We start from the raw sequence: 20,443 nt of genomic DNA on the forward strand, positions 1-20,443 counted from the left end.
AGGAAAAACTAAACTTTGGCTTTACAATTTTACAAGGAACGAACACTGGCTTCTCAGGTGATGGTGGTTGTTGGAGCCATCCACCAACCTTCCTGCCCGCCCTACTCGGACCTCTGCTGCCTTAACTTTCATTGTTCTTCTGCCGTATTTCCTCCTGACACCGCCAGGCACCATTAAATAATAACGGCACCGGCCGGGTATCATGCTAAGGTGAAAGGATGGCCTTTTTTGTTGGTGTTTGACGCCGGAAGTCACTGACCAAGCGGCAGATTAAAACAGTGTTGTTCCTAAAGTGACATAATACATGAGCTGAGTTTGTCATCTGTGGTAGAGGGGAGGGTGGATGGAGTGCACTTAGACCCCACGTGGTATTTCCCAGCAGCATTTGACGCACCAAACCTGGGTGTCAAAAACATCAGAGCGTTTCCCAATAGTTTTCTCCAAAAGCATTTGTCAGCGGCATTTTCCAGCACCACTTCCCAGTGCTGTTTAAGCCACCAAACCCTAATGTTTTGCACCAACTCGTCCCTGCTTTTCCAGCAGCTTTTGTGCCTTTTTGTGCCTGACTGCGGGGCTGACACATTGAGACAGACAACCATTCCCGCCCACATTCACACCTACGGCCAATGTAGAGTCATCAGTTAACCTACATGTTTTTGGACTGTGGGAGGAAGCCAGAGTACCCTGAGAAAACCCATGCTGACAGGGGGAGAACATGCAAACCCCCCATTATGGGTTTGAACCAGGAATCCTCTTACTGTGAGGTGAAAATGCTAAGCACTGGACCACTGTGCCGTGAAGGTACAAACATAAGGTATCCATGGTTTGCTGAAACGTACAATGCAAACATTTATTCTGCCGATAAGGCTGCTGTAATAGACCCTAATTCTTCTGCAAGAGTTGCTCTGTGCACACACATGCTCCCTCAGATGTTCCATTTAAAATATTGTTTGGGACACAAAACAAACAGAAATGCTACTGGGTCTTGACAAGCCCCTTTGATAATGTTGCAAGAGCCAGCAGCTGTGTGCACCTCATGTTGGGCTGGGGAGATATCAGAGTGTGAATGCAGATGTGTGTTTGTAATCTGTAAGCTTCTAAGTGACACCAAAGCACAGCGGGGGCGACTTGTTCTTCTCTCTGCTGACGTTAATTAAACACAAGGCCATCTACGGCAGGCCATAAAGGCTGACTACAAACCCTGCTTTTCACAGAGATAAATTAGGTGGCCCGGGGTCTAAACCACACTAAGTAGCAGAGGTGTTTACACTAAATCTTTACATTTACATTCATTTATTTCAGTGGGCATCTTTTGTCATAGCTGGCATTCAGGTTCTTACAATGAGCATAGGAGGAAAAGTCTTACTCAAGGGCACTTTGACAAAGCTGCTGATGGACGTTTTGGCTGTTCAGTCGCGGATCTGAGACCTTGTTACCTGACCTGCTAGAGAAATCAACTTCATTTTGTGGGAAGAATGTATAGAAACTCCAACTGTCTTTTTTTTCCATTTACAGTCAGGTGTGCTCCCACAAAAGCCTTTAAGCTTCTCCAGACTTTTTGTTTGCTCTGTGTTAAGACGGGGTACTGCAAAATCACTCTTTATTAAATGTCAGACGTCTGACGCTCCAGAATTTAAAATTTAAGTGCTCCCTTTATGTCAATAACACAAACTGTCTTGTCTCCTAAAAAGTTTGCACAATCAAGAGTCTCTGTACCACTATAATGAAGTGTATTTTTTACTAGCATGACAAAGAGGGGGAAAATGCTCTTGCTTGCATAATGAAATGCTTTGCGGCACAAAGCAGTAATTACATTCAGGCATCTAATCATGGATGACTGGCCAAAGTAGTTAGAATCCATCAGTTTTAATTAATGCACTGTATTTTTGCCTTATTTTTCTATAACACAACATTCGAAAACTAAATATTTAATGTATGTATGTGAGAATTATCCTCATCTTGTGACAGGAACATGTTTCTACTCATATTACAGTAATATACCATGAAAAGGGAACTAAACATCATCCAGTGGAATCATCACACAAACCAATCAATAGATCATTATCTAAAGAACAGCTATATAATACACTGGGTTGCTAGGAGACAGACTGTTTCACTAGAGCACGTCATAGCCCTGTAAAACTTAATGACTTACAAACATTATTACCCCCCTTCTCCCTTTCAACGTGGGATTCAAGACATCTGTCCCTTTTCTATATTCAACATTTGGTCCAACACGTCATGCTGTTCGTAGTTTGTATTATGTGGTATTCACACCCGATGCGAATAAAATAATTTGTGTGAGTGAATTACATATAAAGATGCGTTTAGATGCAAATTCCTGCCGGGTGGTGCAATAGACGCAACGGACACAAAGCCAATGATGTGAAGTACATGAATGACGTGAGTCGGCTTAATCGCTTAATCGTTAGAGTTGAAAAATCTGAACTTCAACAACCAATTTCCACAGTGAAAGCCAATCAGCACTGAGGTCCTCCATGGCCACATCGCACAGAGAACGTACCGGTGGAAGTTCATTCATCAAATTAGCGGTTTCACATCACAAGTTATTTGCATGTATGAGTAAGTAATGCAGTGCGAAAATTTGCACAACATTAGAGCTATGATTGGGCTCTAAATATCAGGCCTGACATGAATCCCATAGTTTCTCTCTGAGCCCAACCCTAACTCAAACCACGGCAGCAGTTTTGGGCCCCAGCCTGATAAAAAAAACTTGAACTTCTGGGAAATTAGAACAAACCCAACCTGATTGAAGCCTGGGAGAATTTTTAGAAATTACAGCCAGTCAGTTTCAATCATCTTCGGTCAGAGAATCAAAGCTATATTTTGTATTCCACTTGGAGAGTGGAAGCTAGCAAGTAAGACAAAGCTAGTTAGACTACCTTGCTAACATTAACACTGATTCATACTTGATATTTATTTTAATTCATGTTACTTTGGCACTTTCAGAGTTATGACAACTCCTGCACTCTTGGTCACGGTTTGACAAAGGAGGGGGCTAGCTAGCATTAGCTATTATCCTGTCTGAACAGATTCTGGGTATGTATGCAGAATCTGAAAGTGGTGGGACAATATTTTGATATTGGAACAGGTCTGGTTTCTGTGTGTAGTCAAGTAGTATTACCAATCATGTTTAAACGGCAGGTTAACAGTCAGTGGGGGGAAGCGGAATGTATTGTCTGAGATGCAGTCTCAGAACCCATCGGCTCCTGTCTGACAATGAATTAATTATGACTGTTAGACGACAGCCGATGACGATAGCCAATAAACACTATTTTTATTTTTTTAAATTAATGTGCATTTATGTGCAGATAGCTGTTAATAGCAACCTGGTCTCACTCCGAAGTCGTGCGCAGTGACTTGCAGTGACACTGACAAAAAAAGCCACGCTGTTATAATTTGACGGCATTTGGTGGTGTCAGGGTGAAACGCAGTGAGACAAGAAAGAAAGTTAAGGTAGCGACGGTCTGAGTGGGGTGCGTGGAAGGGGTGGTAAATGGATTCAACAAACACTGACCTCTACCTAGGACACTGGTGTAAAGCCAAACCCTGTTCTTTTTTTCCTAAACCCAATCATGTGTGTTTGTTGTTGAAGGAAAAAAAATGTCAATTTGCAGTGTCGTACCAACATAGTGCATTTATTTTGAAATAGACTGTATGGAAACGGTATATTTCCTGAAAAATTTAAGTGTATTTTAAAAGAAGACAATGCATGTAACAGGCAGAACTTGACATGGCGTCCCAGAATGTCAACAACCAACACACACAGGGTACCTTGCACATTGTATGAGGACGTAGACAGTCCATGACCAAACGTCAATATGTGACGAGGTCAGAGCGAGAATGCATTGTTAATAGAGATTAGCTGAAATGTCCGGTGCACAAAGAAGTCTTGGCTGCATATCCGCTGGCTACACCGGATCAGCTTGAAATATTGGCTCCCGCTCCCAAGAGGCTTTATTGTTGTCAGATGATAGCTAATGGTTCGAATCGTGAAAAAAAAAGTAGTAAAACTGAAGTCTGAACTACAACTTTGACCAAATAAATGCACAAGCCAAAACCAACACCACGGACAGGGATCCTGACTCTTTGCAAAGAGTTTACCAAAGTTCAAGATTCCAGGCTGTGACATTAATGGGGGTGAAGTGTACTGAGACAGTAAACAGATGAATCCTGGAGGCTGCAGCTTTTTTCATCTCTAAGACCTGAGGCAGTTGTGGATGAGTGAATAGCTGTTTCTTTCATTTTTTCATACCACACATTGTTAGTGGACAGAAAAACAATCCAGCACTGTACACTGACAAATGTCAAAATAAAATAATCAAATTGCAACTCAAAGTATGTATTTTTGTTCATTGTTTGGCACTGTTGTAGAGATGTTTTTTATCTTTCAATCGCTGCAGGAAATAGGAGCCTTGACTACAATCTAACGTTGTGTTTTTTATTTCCTGCCGTGAGTCATCAGAGTATAAAGACACTCAAAAGTCTGTCATTGAGCCTCACTTCTTAACAATGAAGTCTGAATAAACAGCAAACTGTTCCCTGACGTCAGCACAAACCCCCCATGCCTCACCTGAACATGCAAACTGTCACTGTGCCAAAACACAGTTGTGTCAAATTATGAACAGACTCTATTTGTTTTAAGTGTTTATACTAGAGACTGTATTTAAAAATGCAACTTGCAGCAGAAAGGGAAGTGAGACTTTGTTCGACATGAACTTTTTGTCACCTGATAGTTGAATATCAGCACAAAACTGTTCCAGTAATAGCAAATTTTGTTCTGTGTTTAAGTCAAGACTTCTGTATGACGCTGTCCCTGAGGTGCTTGCTGTGAGGTGACTGAAGGGACAGACTGGTGCGCAAATCTATTCCTGGATCACTGATTGACAGGATGGGACTGGATTTACCACTGTGACTATCGCCATCAGTAAATCTAAAGAAAAATGCCGAGAGACATTGCTGAAGAAAGTGGGTGCAGAGCCAAAATTGTAGACGGTAAGACCTCAAAAGACTTGATGGTGAAAAACCTGTATTTATTTGTTGAATTTTCTTACTTTTAATTGCTTGAATATAAGCTATTAAGACTTGTTAAAAGAATAATCAGCTTGAACCTTCAAACATGACCGGAAATGTCCTGACCTCTTGTTTAAAAATACCTGCTTTTGTCGCGACAAATATGGCTGGAAATGTCCTATTCTCGTTAAAAAAATAACCGCTTTTGTCACAACAAAATAGCTGCAGATGTCTTGACCCACATTCAAAAAATACCTGCTTTTGTTGCTATAAGCCTGGCTGAAAATGTCCCGACGTTTCATAAAAAAGTAACCACTTTTGTCACTCCAAAATGGTTGGAAAAACCCTGACATCTCCTTAAAAAATGCCAATTTTTGTTTCTAAAAACATGTCTGGCAATATCCCAAACTTTTGTAAAAAAAAAAAAAAAAGAAAGAAAAAGAAAAAGAAAAAAAAAGAAGACATTTTTGATGCTGTTAAAACAGATGTATATGTCCAATACTCAAAAAATACCCTTTTTTGACGCTGGAACTCTCCTTAATAAAATACCTGTTTTTAATGACACAAACACAGCTGGAAATGTCCCTAACTCTTGTTGAAAAAATGCCTGATTTTAATGCTACAAATATACCTGGAAATGTCCTGACCTCTTGTTTACAAAGACCCACTTTTGTTGTGACAAACATGGCTGGAAATGTCCTGACCTCTTGCTAAAATATCCCCTTTTGTCGCTACAAAATAGCTGGGAATGTCATGACCCACATTAAAAAGTACCCATTTTGTGGCTACGAACAGAGCCGGAAATGTCCTGAAAGCTTGTCAAAAATACTTGCTATTGACCCCACAAACACGGCTGGAGATGTCCCAAACTCTTGTTAAAATATACCTGTTTTGGACGCTGCAAATATGTCTGGAAATGTCCTGACCTCTTGTTTATAAACACTTGCTTTTGGTGCGACAAACATGGCTGGAAATGTCCTGACCTCTAAAAAAAAAAAAGCTAAAAAATTACCCACTTTTGTCACTATAAGCCCATCTGGAAATGTCACAACCTCTAATTAAAAAGTAACCACTTTTGCAGCTCCAATATGGCTAGAAATGCCCTGACATCTCATTAAAAAAAAACAATTTTTGTCGCTACAAACACAGCTGTAAATGTCCCATAATCTTGTTAAAATAATACCTGTTTTTGACGCTAGGAAACATGGCTGAAAATATCCTGAAGGCTTGTTAAAAAAAATAAAAATTCCTATTGTCCCGACCTCTTGTTAAAATAACTGCTTTTGTCACTATAACATAACTGGAAATGTCCTGACCCACTTCAAAAAATACCCGCTTTTGTCACTATAAGCCCGGCGGGAAATGTACCAACCTCTCATTAAAAAATAATCACTTTCGTTGCTCCAAAATGGCTGAAAATGCCCTGACATCTCGGTGGAAAAATACCCATTTTTGTCGATACGAAGGCGGCTAGAAGGTGGTGGGCTTGAGCAGTGGTCTGCTGTTGTCTGCTTCTTTGCAGTTGTCTCACCTGGGCATACACCTTCCCCTCCTACTCCTGATAAGAAACTCAAGTACATGTAATCTGAACTGTCATATGTTTGAAACAAGTGCAGCATATCCATGGTTTGCAAAAATGTACAATGCCAACATTTTCATCTGGTGACTGTGCTGGAGTTAGATATGACTGTGTACTGCAAAGACCGTAGCTCACCTGTCCAGAATCAAAATGCGGCAGTCTTTTTCATCTGTCCACTGGGGCCACTGACTTCACAGCGCAAAGTCAAGAACTTACACTTAACACTCAAAAACTGGAAGTGAGGACTTACTTTTGAAGTCAATGGGGCCACTGCGAACACCTTTCAACTTTTCCTGAGGCAATTACAAAGCCCAGCGTGTCCTGACTGATCTTGGCGCAATTCGACAGATTCATAATAGAAAGACACCCTCCATCATCTGTTGGTCCACTGGTCCAGCTCGGCCTCAAAGTTAAAACCGCACTGCTGAGAGGGCATTTGGCTGCTGGCCGCTCCCTGCTAAGCTTCAGCACCACATTGAGGTGAGAAAACATGTGGAGAGGACCGTATATGATCCAGCTGACCCAGAAACAAGTGTCTTCAAAATCTGTCAGAACTGCACCACCTGTCTCCTCCAAATTTCCAGCCCACACACGCTCTCGTCAGCTCATATCCCCACAACACACCCAATACAAACAGCCGTTCATCAGTGCTACTCATCACCCTCCTAATTTAAAGTTCACCTCATGCTATTCATCACTGTGTATGCTCTTATCAATATCATTGATATTGCTGCACAAGGTTTGCTGGTCTTTACAAATTATTACCACTCAGCATCTTCAAACTCGCACTATTGACATCTTACAAACTCAGTAGGAGTGTCTGAGCTTTATATTATCTCAAGCGTTATCTCATTACTCTCAGTGGTATAGATGCTGGGCAGCTACTGCATTACTTCATTCTCTTCACACTTGCTAAAAGAAAAACTCAATGTTTATACAAACAGTGTCTTTTTTTTGTAGTTGCGACCATCATTCCTATCAGTTATGAAACTTATGCTTATGGGTACATGTTGACAGCGCTGTTGCAATGGATTGCGCCTGAAATGTGCATGTATAGAGTCAGCTATAATCCTTAACTGCACTGTAGAAACTGGGAATGCACACACTACAACACATCAAAGATGATTCAGGAAGTAAGCTACATATCAGCAATCCCAAAGCTCAACAATTAAAGGGGCATACCACTGATTTTGCCCATTAAACTGGGATGATAGTACACATGGAGGGGATTCCAGGGAGGCCCATGAACATGAACAAGTCTCAGTTTTCTTGGACACGTTTTTCTCCTCACTGACTTGGTCAATCCATGTGAAATTTGGCACAGTGGTAGAGGGTCATGGGAGGATGCGAATGAAGCAATATTACATCAATTGGCCAAAGGGGGGCGCTAAAGCAAATGATTGAAATTGCAAAATTTGCATGGGCATATCTCATGCCCCGTTTGTCTTAGAGACTTGAAACTTTGCACAGAGATGCCTCTCCTCACGAGGAACACATTTGCCTCAAGAACCCATAACTTCCGGTTATATAGATTTTCCGCCATTTTGAATTCTTTGAAAAACACTTAAAATCGATCTCTTCCTAGGAAGTTTGAGCAATCTGCATGAAACTGGGTGAACATAATCTAGGGACCAATGTCTAAAGTTCCCTCTTGGCAAAAGTTGGAAAACTTACTAAAACTGAGCTTCTATAAGGCAATGAATATTGCGGAGGGTGTGGCTCATCACATGAAGGTGTATAACATCTCAAGGGTTTCACCCATCACCACACAACTTTGTAGGCATATGACCACACATAATCTGAGGGGACCCCTCCATTATTGACCCCATCAAACAAAATGGGGGCGCTAGAGAGCTCATTTCTTATCTAGTCCTAACCACCATATGGATTTTTACTAAACTTGGTAGATATGTAGAACAGGACGCCTCAAGGTGACTGGAGAAATTTAACTCTAATTGGCAACTGGGTGGCGCTATAACAACAGAAAAATGCTTAAAAATGGCTAAAATGCGACCGATCGCTGTGGCTCCCCCTGTGGACCAATGTTGTTGTTTTTTTTTTTCTAATTTCTGGTATGACTAAGTCATGGTATGGTATGCTGTACTCAATGGGTATGGACTAGTATGTCATAATTCCGAAAGGCAGTTTGGTGGAATTTTTGGGTACTAACTAAATATACCATACTGACATGTCTGCTAGTTGCCGACTCCTCATCTGAGTCTGGGTCTGAGTGAGGCTACATGGCTACATACATGGCTACAAACACAGCTGGAAATGTCCCAAACTCTTGCCAAAAAATACCCACTTTTCTCACACAAACAGGGCTCGAGTAGTCGTGAACTCTCGTTAGAAATTAAAAGCTTTTGTTGCTACAAACACAGCTGAAAATGTCCCAAACTATCTGTAACAAACAACCTTTTTTGTTGCTACAAACAATGCCAAAATGTCCCTACCTCACCTTAAAAAATACCTGTTTTGTCACTACTAAAAATTACTGTAAACACGGATGGTAATGTCCCAAACTCCTACTAAAAATGCCTGGATCAGGTGGAAATGCCCTGACCTCTTGTAAAAAAAAAATTAAAATAAAAAAAAAAAAAAAAAAAAAAAAAAATGCTATTAATACAGCCACAAATGTCCTGACCTCTCCTTTAAGAAATAAATAAATGAAAAAATAAATAAATAAAACTCACTACAAATATGGCAGGTAATGTCCTGAATTCTCTTTAAAAATACCTAATTTTGTCTCTATAAACACCGCTGGAAGTGTCTTGGGGAAAAAGGAAATAAATAAAAAATGTTTTGACTACAAATACGGCCAAAAAAGACACTTGGCTTTCTTGTTTACTATCTACTAAAAAAACCCATCATGGCAGATATTACTGTATGTTCAAAAACCACTAAAGCTGCATCAGCCACTGCCAATACAAGCTAATAAACAACCTAAAAAAACGTCTGCTAGTTATATTATATAATATTGGTGCACAATAGACTCCACATCTGAGTCTAGGTCTGACCGAGGCTCCACCTTGTATTGCTGAATCCCTCCAATTTTTTCTACTAATGCTAGTGCTAGCCACCTTAAGGCCAGATCCAGAATTTCTCAATGAGGGAGTAGAGTAGATCTGCTTCCAGCCCCATTTTCATTGTTTTTTTTTTTACTATTACTATTACTTGGAAAAACCATGTCAAACAAAATATTAGTATTAGTATACTTTCAAACTAGAGCTAGTTAGAGGGGGACTTTAAATTTCTGGAGTGTCCCTTCAATCTGGTGAACATAATGTTACGACACGATCCTCATCCGCATGCCCCTTGAATTCCATTTTAAACCATGAGTCCCCGTGTACCTGCATCTCAGCAACAAAGCTGCTGGAGAAAAATCATAAACAAAATGAATGATCGGCAAAACTCTGATAATAAGACCCAGATTGTAAAAGAAATATAGAGCGACCGCCTTTGCCTGTCACAACCATTCTGCTGCAATTTATATGAAGGTCAGCGCTGCACTGTATGTCTGCAACTCTGCTTTGTATTTGTGATGTCACTGTCCTAAATTATCAACTCTAATAAAGCCATAAAGAAGTTGTAGTGACAACATAGAGCTTCACACAGCCTGTAAATGCCTGTGTGAGTTGCTGCTACAGTAGCCGCTCTAACATAAAGCCCAGGCACATTCTGCATGCTGTCTAGGCAGGCAGGCAGTCACTCAGCCCTCCAGCACTGTGAGCTTAGTGACTCAGCAAAAGTCAACCCCCCCTACTCCTCCTCTTCCTCATCCTCACTTTCTCAGTGCCCTCTCTCTGCATCCCAGACATTGGGCTGGCACACTGACAATTTTAACACAAAAATGGCACTGCTGAGGCCAATGAATCAGACTCTGTGGGTGCTATCTCACAGAACCTTGGTTTGCCTAGCACCCTGCATAAAATAACACTGGGACTAAATCCGATAATCGATTGTACTATGAGTTTCATGGAGGGCAGGCTTTTAAACTGCACACTGTCTGATCAGAGGGAAAAAAGAAGGTGAAGTATGTGTTTGCTCTTCTTGGACATACATGCAGTGATACGAGACTCTTGTGGGGCCACTTACAGTGTATTTACATGCATAAGTTATATAAATCCAGAGCATGAAGAATGGTAGCACACAGAGTTGTGATTTCATACATGCACCTCAGGAATGTTCACACAATGCATGCAAATGAGATACTCCAAAGGTGAAGCCACGACACGTTTATGTATGAGATGCACTGATGGAAATGAATAAGACATAATCAAAGACATACTGTGGTTGAAAGGTAGGTTGGGCGGCTGTTGTAGGTGTACCTACAGTAAACGGTAACAATGAGTCACCTTGTCTCATTCACAGTAAGAGGATTCTAGGCTGCACATGACATGAAGAGTTTCACTGTGCTATTTCAACCCAACTGCCAGAATAAACTCTACGTCTCTGCAAACTATGGATACGTCACATTTGTACGATATTATGTAGAAGATACACTGAAATTTGGTAATGGTTAGGAAAAGATCATGCTTTGTCTTTAAATTCCGCGTTGTCTTAATAAAAACTTAAACTGCTTTTTGTAGCAGTATCACTGCAGGAAATGCAGCGATGTCTCAACAGGACAAAAAAAAATGCTTTTTGTGGCACTATCCCTGCAAGAGACACAATGACATCTCGGTTAGAGAAAACTGCTTTTTGTGCCACTATCCTGGCAAGAAATGTACTGATGTCTTAATGAAAATCAGCCACTTTTTGTGGCACTATCCCTGCTGGAAAGACATTGACAAGCTGCTAAAAGAAATCCTTTTGACGGCTGAAAAGCCGCTGGAAACGCAGCAATGACTACCTCAAAAACAACTAGTTTTGGCATTGCCTCGGTAGAAAAACAACTTCTCTTTGCGGTGTTATCCCTGCAGGAAATGCAGCAATATCTCAGTAGGCTGGAAAAACAAAAAACAAAACAAAACAAAACAAAACAACGCCTTCTTTGGCACTATCTGATAGGAAATTCAACAAGGTGTTGGTTAAATACAAATGCTTTTTGTAGCACTAGCCCCGCAGGAAATGCAGTGTTGTCTCCGGGAAAAACAACTGCTTTTTTGCAACACTATGCTTGCAGGAAATACAGTGTTGTGCACTGCTTTTTGTGGCACTATCCCCATTGGGAACACAGTGACGAGCTGCTAAAAGTCACCCACGTTGGATGGCTAAAAAGCCAATGACTACCTCAAAAACAAGCATCTTTGCTATTGTCTCAGTAAAAAAAACAACTGCTCTTCGTGACATTGTCCCTGCAGGAAACATAGTGATGTATCAGTAGGTTGAAAAGAACAAAAAAAAATTAATAAATATCCCCGCAGGAAATGCAGTGTTGCCTTGATAAAAACAACTGCTTTTTGTGGCACTATACTGGCAGGAAATGCAGCAATGTCTCCATGAAAAACCTCTTTAATGGCACCATCCCTGTTGGAAACCCACTGACGAGTTGCTAAAAGACACCCATGTTTGAAGCCTCAAAAAGAGATGCAGCAATGACTTTCTCAAAAACACTCAATTTTTTACTGTTTGCTGATCTCGAACAGTCATCTGCAGCTTGGCAGGGATCTTGCCTAGGTCTCATCAACCATCCCCTCCACCTTTCAGTAACAGTCAGCTCATTTACTATATCACTTTAGAAACACTGATATGACAAATGTAAAGTACCCATGGTTTGCAGAAACACCACAATGCCTACATTTCATTTCGGTATCTGGGCTGGTTATTTGTATCTACTTGAAAGATGAAGTTTAACCTTGGAAAATTGTGACACTCAAATTCTTGACACATTTCTGATATTTTTTTGTCCATCTAAAATTGGTTTTAGAGCATCTTGGATTAAATGTCTGTGCATGGACTTATATGGATCAATTCAGGTCTGTCGGTTCATAGTTGCACAACATTAAACAACAAAAACAGTAGTTTCCAGAGTGACCAAATATAACCCACAGGTATCTAGATACACCCACAGCAGATGCTCCCTCTGCAAGCATGAATGACCTTGTGACTGACAAGCTGATACAACCCAACTGTTACCAAATAAATCAAAACTTGAAGCAGTTAAAGGTCCAGAAAAAAAATAAACAATATATAAAATAAGAACTCACAGGTAGGCAGCCTTGCCCTCCTCGATTTCTTTGCCCTTGCCGCTGGTGGCTGTTTTCTTGCTGCACAGCGTGCGTGTGATGCACATCAGCAGGCCGCAGTGACGCAGAAAGAAGCAGCTGACGTCCACCAGTACGAGAAGCAGCAGCAGTGCTCCCAGGCCCAGGCCCACCACCGTCCCCAGCCCCAGGCCGCTGAACAGGGATTCTGCTAAGGCAGTGAAACACACACACAGACACACAACACACACAAGGGGGAAAACACTGTTAGCAATTTTGGTTCATATTCATGGATACAGAAAGAAGTCAGGGTCAGGTTTAGAGTGGTCACACTGGAGCTGATAGGTATTTGTCTCACTGAAGGACGTGTCCTCAGGTTGTATGTCTGCGGAGACAAACCCTGACCTCCAGTTGAAGGTCATCTTCCTCGCTACACTCCTCCTCTACATCCACATAGAGAATGTAACAGTACTGTAAAGCTGTACCAAACAAGAGCGCGCTCACCCCCCAAAAACTTTTGCTGTGGTTACTTTGAAAACCTCTCGAAGGTCAATGAATTCCTCCGGAGCCAGTTGGATAGTTTCCAACACGTAGATAAGTCCTAATCCACAACGCCTGGACTCCACGCTATCCTCAGCGGAGGATCTCGATTATTAGCGTGAATCCACCAAATCTCCTCCAAAACAAATCATTTTCAGCCTTACAAACTTTTTTTTTTTGTACACACACTTAATGGAATAAAAGTTTCAAAGACTTAAATAAATGAGCAAAAGGGGATCTACAGTGCAGCAAAGCAGGTGGAGAAAGCTTTACTCTGTGATTTGTTTGTAATATCAGAAGCTTTGCAGCTTCCTATCTGGTTAAGAACTTTAATCTTTTGACAGAAGCAATCTATAAGTGTTTTCTAGGCCAGAAACTACAGAATTCATTTTTGTTTTCTTCTGTATTGCCCTCCAGCCCTGCATCTGCCTCCTCTAGTGTCAACATCTCTAGTTCCACAGGTACAGAATTTAAGTGTGCATTTTTCAACTATATTGTACCACGCTGCAGCTCAAGGCAGCAAGCGTCAGCATTACCATACTGATGCTTCAGCCCTGTGTCCACTGGGCACCTCTTATTCCATAGCTTGCAGTACTAAACAGATTCACGTGGGAAGCAGAAAGCGAGTGTTTTCAGCTATACGTTGAAATAGTTTCTCTCTGAGCTTCGAAACACATCGAGCTCTCCACTCAGTTGGGAACAAGAAGCGGGGTCCACTTTCAATTGAAAGTAATGAGAAAATGAAGGCAGTGCAGCAAAGAGAGGCTCCCAGTGGGCACAGTTGAATAGAGTTGTGCCCTTAAGTGATCCTGGGGTTGAGCAAACTGAACATCCACTGTAGGATCAGTGCTGACAGCTGGAGGTCAGACCTTGCCAGGAGTAATCAGTGATGGAGGAGTGAATGAACTTTCCTACTTAAGAAGGCTCTCATATGGGTGTTCAGTAGCCTGTGAGTTAAAAAGAAGAATCAGATATTAATATGAAGGTGTAAGCATTCAGAGACGGCCGGCTGGTGAAGTCTAGCACCTCAAAGTTAAAAAAAGCTCCAAGTGTGTTGCAAAACAGTGAGCCGAATGCAGTCTGGAGTGAGTTTTTTTTTCCAGATTCTTACATAGATGTTTAAAAAAAGGGTGAATATTTTTGGATTCTTCATGCATTATTAATGTTGTAGGCTGAAAAAAGAAAAAGTTTGTTTGACCCCTTGACATTCAGGGAGGGGGTTTGAAATCTTATTTTGGGTGGTATCCAATTGAATACTCACTAAACTTTGACAAATTATACATTGTTTGAAAGCATGAAGTCTCAGGATTCCATCAGTGTAGACTTTTCAGAGTCCTAACATCACTTCTACAACAGCTTTTCCTTGTGTAACAGGAGTGCATACTAAACAGGGACCAGCTCTAATCAAAGAGGTTCAGGAAAAGTAACAGATTTCTTTTGTCATTTTAAGGCTTGTACACAATATAAGGCTGCTTCATAAAGGGTAGCATACAGCATAGGTATTTTTCTCCCTGGATCCTATTTTCCCATGTCGTCGTGTCTAAGTGACTAATACGAGCAATCATTTTTCAGACTGGTCGAGTATTGAGCGAGGTTGCGGCAGCCCACTCTGGGCATGTTCGCACCGTTGATGTTTGTCCACTAAAAGTGTTTGTTTTTGCCATTGACAGGGTCAGGTTATTTTCCTGTGTTTGACAACAGTATGGAAAGGATCCCTACAGAGACAGACCTTTTTGTTAAAGAGAAGAGTCATTTTGTTGAGCCAGAAACAGCCCCAAAATCACTGTCGCCAAACCAAAAAGACTCCATGTAAAGGTCTAGTGTGTAGGATTTAGAAAGACTTATTGGCACAAATGGAATATAATACAATAGGTATGTTTTCTTAAGTGTATAATCACCTGAAGACACTAATTGATCAGTCAATGTGACTGTGTGTGTGAGCAGCAGCAGCAGCGACCCACCGTCTGATACCGGCATACGTGAGGACAGAAACAGAGGGCTCGGAGCACCTGCTACAGCAAGTAAACACACCGTCTGTGGTCATTTTGACTTGACCAGTGGACTTCACTACAAGCTGACTGACTGTAGAAACAGGTGATGTGCTTTAAAACCAGCCACTGGCGATCTGACCAGCGGAGTTGCAGGTGACACCATCAGCCAGCTTGAGTCAAGCTCAGACCGACCAGTTCACACTGCTGCAACTTTTCTCTGCAATGTTATAAAACGGTTTCGTCTCATCACAAATCTTTGGATTGAACTTGGCTTTAGAATGTGCCGTCTGCCATGTTGCACCACCATGTTCCTACAGTAGCCCAGAAGGGACAAACCAAACACTGGCTCTGGGTAGGGCCATTCGTGTCTTCGCATTGGCCATCCTAGTTAAAAGCCCATCTCCTATGAGCAGCGTCAAAAAATAAAAAATAAAAATAAAAACACTGATTTGTAATGTGAGCACTGAAGGACTGTGCAGGAGAAGTTTCGGATGGTAACAATCTGCAGTCCTCACTGCAAGATGCTACTAAATCCCTCCAAATCTTATACTCTTAACCTTTAAAGAAACAGTTATCAAATTATCGTAAAGCACACATCATTTAATGTTGACAGCCACAAAATAAAAATCACAAAATCAAGCTTGGTTTGTCTTCCTACTGTTCCAACAATCACCAACTCTGGTTTGGTTGAAATAAACCCTTAATTCATCCAGTTAGAGGGGAAAATAGGCTGGCTCTATACACATTAAAATATACTGTGGAGTCTGGTGGGACAGGCAACAGCAGTTTTGGGACTGTACCTGGTAAACCAAAAGGGATCTTATAATTTTAATAGTAAAGTCTATCTCTGTAGGGATCCTTTCTGTAATACTGTTAGACACTTACAATAACAATTTGAGCCTGTCAGTGGTGAATTCAAACACTTTTACTGAACGTAAATGAAGGGTGCGTGAATGACCCGAGTGGTTACACTGCAGCCTGTTTCACAGTTGCCAGCTACAGAACTGTTGTTCCCATCAGTCACTTCCACTACCATGAAGAGGAGTTGCAAGAGACAGACTAAAACAAACAAGATAAAATCTTTGCAGCAGGAGTTGAGATATCCAGATTCTAAGTCCAAAAAAAAATGCATGATCCTACATTTCCCATAATGCAGCTCTTTCATTAGACAGTCTGTGCCTTTGAAATGTCTTTTAAGCTCCAAAACCCAAGTGTTTTTCAGGCTGACCTTCATGTGTAAAATTGGTGGAGTGCTCCTTTAAGATAGTCTCCTAACCAGTCCATCAGCATTTGGACAGTGATGCAAGTATTTCGGTTGTTTAATCCAGGACACTGGACTTGAAATGAAACAACGACAGTGATACAGTAAGGCTGCTTTTCCTGCACTGTTTTCTAGCACGGCTGAAAAAAACCCTTAAATTAAAGCTCACAGTCACAGTTTCATTTCACATCCAGTGTGCCGGAGTGCCGAGCCAAAACAACAAATTTCCAAAAGACTCGCGCTCCACATTGGAAGTTGTCACCGCGTGTCACAACCCAAATGACTCTCATGTCGGTGACTTTGTTCTTGACTTAGAGCTGAGACTGCAGACAACGGAGACTGGCAGCGAGTCAAAGCACAGAGAGACAAACAGAAAGCCAGAGAGAAAGAGAACCTTGTGGCAAAAGAAGCTCTAATTAAAACACTTTGCGTTTTCGAGAATCCGGGGATATGGGATTTGAAACATGTAGGCTGGATCAATATTTTCTCACTGCCACAGGCTACTGTTCTGTATCTCACCTTCTGAAAGTTTATCTGAGTTAATTTGGCTGCTGAAGCAACAGATTCAGAGGCAGTAAACAACACCTCTCCAGCTCCCCCGAAGCATTCACATATTCCACAAGACAAAGAGAATACTAATCCAATCTTTAAGCTGCACTCCCCTCGCTTATATCATAAGACTGCAGTGCCCTTAAGCTTTTATATCGGTGTTTACATTTTTACATCACATAAAGCCCTTGTCTTTGTACACATTCACTGCAAATAACGGTGCACTTATATTATATATATATAGCAGAATTCTTGCATATATAAAGAACTAGTCAAACATGCCAATATTATACAAATTAAAAAGTTAAAGTGCACTCTTAAATTGAATACTGGTAGAAATCTATTTGAAGGATGTCCAAAGTATTTTGGAGTGCCCGGGTAAAGATTTTTATTAAAGTGTCATTTTTCTTTTTGGAATGCCAGCAAAAACTCTTCAGCCTGAAAGACTGAAATCCATAAACATCGGACTTTCATCCGATAAGGAGTATTACTCTAAAGTGCTTAGCAGCAGCTTGACAGTTTGAGGTTGGATTGATACGTTACGTTACACGCTTATTTACTCGTAGCCATTTTATCACACTTACTCCAGAGTTTGGAAATTGTTTAAAGAGAACAGAGTGACACTGAAACATATTAAAATACAAAGGGTGCATCACCGGATGAAGGTGGACTTCAAAACTCCTGGAGGGCTGTGGGTCTATGGTCCATTAAGAACCTTTTTCATCCTTCAAGGGTTCTTTGCAAGACTATTTGCATACTACACACTATATACCTTTCTACTGTCTAACTGTCTTTCAACATACTTTTGTGTACATAAACAGTAGTATGTATCTTTCGGATCAACACATTCTCACTCTGACCTCATCACATATTGATGTTTGGTCATGGACTTTCCACCTCAAAACATGACATGCAAGGTACCCTGGGTGAATTGGTTGTTGACGTTCTGGGACGCAATGCCTGTTAAGTGCATTGTCAACCCATTCTAACTCCAAAGTCATTGAATCAGGTGCTTGGGCAGTGACTTGCAGCATCACACACAGACGGAAAAAGTTGTCCTTTTAAGTTGACAAAAAGTCCAAGTAGGGCGGGAGTGGTGGTGGATAGTTCCAACAACCACCGACCTTCACCCAGGGAAGAGGTGTTTGCGTCCAACAAAATTCTAAAGCCAAACCTTGTTCTTTTTTCCTAAACCCAACCACAAGTGTTAAGTTGTTGAAGGAAAAAAAAAAGTCTCAATTTGTCAACTGTACATTTCTTGAGAAAAAGGAAGTTGTTGGGATTCACAGGACCACAGATGATTTATCATTTGGTAAAATCATCACTGGGCATTTAAAGGCTTTTTCCTCTGCATGCTCTTTGTCTTCAAACAAAGAGAGCTAGGTGACACCCATCTCCACAGGAGGTCTCACCTCACACCTCAGTGAGACTCAAGTCCCAAAACTTGATTGGACAAGACCTTTACAGTGACATGTGACCCTGATGTCACAGGCATCTGTAGATCTGTGCTCCATTCCACAGATCTCTCTCTCTTGCTCTCTCTCTTGTAAAGGTCTTGTCCAAACTTGATTGGACAAGACCTTTACAGTGACATGTGACTCTGATGTCACAGGCGTCTGTAGATCTGTGCTCCCTTCCACAGATCTCTCTCTCTTGCTCTGGAGCTTCAACAGTTCACACCTCTTTCCAGCTGGGCCTGGAACAGCAGAGGCCCAGACCCTTGCTCCTTGCCCCAAACCACTAAAGGGAGGGCAATTGATCATAGACTCTCTTGCAAACACAAGGTTTGCAACTAGCTTTCCAGCAACAAGGAACTAAGTGAGTTAGCACCCAGCGTCTAACTCTGCTAAACCCTGAGTGACCAGCTTCCTCGGAGTTTCCCCTTTGGAACAAAGTACACAACAAAGACCGCACCTGGATTCACCTTCTCAGCCTTCTTCTGCTGGCTAACAAAGCAGCACACCACCAAGTGACTCTTTCTCCCATCCACTCAAGGATCGGTAATGTAACAACTGGGCATAGCTTATCACAGCTTTACAGGCTAAGCAAGACTGTTTAACTTGTTGTATGTGATTTGATGCTGTTTACTGAGTTATTGTTGTGATTGTTGGCAGTTAGGTCATTGATTAGTTGGCTTAGCCAAAGCTAAGTGTTTAGTTTGCTAATACTGTTCACAAACAGATTCTTGCACCCAACTAAACAATCTCTGTACAAATCCAGACCGTTTGCAACACATATCACATTGACATAGACTCATTAACAAATAGGCTTTCAACAGAACTACACCCAAACAGGCATCTCAAAGTTCCCGCTTCTTTTCCTTTGTCTTTGTCCTGACCACACGGTCAGAAGAACACCTCCCCTGGCCTGCAGCCAGCTTTGATTCGGCCATTTTGGTAGTTCTCTGTTGTCAGCCATTTTGTTTTGTAGGCCAAACGGCTCCTTGATCACCACACCCACCTTTGCCTTTCTCTTCTTTCTCTCTCTCTCTCTCTCACACACACACACACACACACACACGCACACACACACCAAGCTTGTATATAGTTAGTTAGAATTTGTGTGTTCTGCACTGCTTTGCTAGTTTGTGAATAAATATAATTCTTTGGAATCATACCTGCTGTCTGTTTAATGTTGCACAAGAGTGAATGAATAGTCAACCTCTGCTGCGTCAAGAACTCCGAAATCCTTCAGGCGTTACTGTTAATTTTGGTTGATGTCATTAATTTAATTATTAATCAAACTCCAAATTAATAGTTTAGCCTATTTTATGAGACGAAAAATAGGCTAAGGCGATTTAATGTTAATTAAGTCACATTATTTAACATAATTATTAATTATTAATAATAATTATTAATTATTTCCGATAGCCAATTAAATCCCAACATATTTGGTGCCGCCGTGTGAAGGCCGAATTTATGTTCCCAACATTTTTGGTGCCTCCGTGGGAAGCCTAATGTGTTGACCCCAACAAAGTGTATTTTGAAAACAGACAATGCATTCAACAGGCAGAACTTGACACGGTGGTCCCAGAACATCAACAATCAACGAACCCAGGGTACTTTGCATTTCGTAAGAACAAAAGCTTGCTTCTTGCTACTACCGCTAACTTCTGCTGCGTGTTGTGCAATGCCCTATTTTGATGACACTTAGCTGAGGGACTTACGCAGTTGCAAAGAATTCCGTAAAAGATTTCCTTAGTTATGGGAAAAACATAAACTAATTGCGTTGAAAATCTCTTTCAACGCAATTAGTTTCCATGGAGATTATTTATTTGTTTGAACTCACGCTTCTAATGCCTGTTATCGTTTCACAAAGTTCGCTTGTAGTTAGATAGTGAAAA

General features: G+C 41.2%; 1 protein-coding gene across 2 annotated transcripts in view; it reads right to left on the reverse strand.

The window, feature by feature from the left end:
- The window catches only part of LOC125884972 (neural cell adhesion molecule 2-like), a 521,830-nt gene that overhangs the window by 15,712 nt on the left and 485,675 nt on the right, over positions 1-20,443 (reverse strand). The window contains exon 16 of one of the 2 annotated variants that reach the window (XM_049570309.1): positions 12,763-12,967. In XM_049570309.1, coding sequence (XP_049426266.1) covers positions 12,763-12,967 — 205 coding nt within the window. Of the gene's footprint in view, positions 1-12,762; positions 12,971-20,443 lie in introns of both variants that reach the window. The other variant, XM_049570308.1, reaches the window with a different exon arrangement.

This window comes from Epinephelus fuscoguttatus, linkage group LG24 (genome assembly GCF_011397635.1).
Source record: "Epinephelus fuscoguttatus linkage group LG24, E.fuscoguttatus.final_Chr_v1".
In the NCBI taxonomy this organism is placed as follows: Eukaryota; Metazoa; Chordata; class Actinopteri; order Perciformes; family Serranidae; genus Epinephelus; species Epinephelus fuscoguttatus.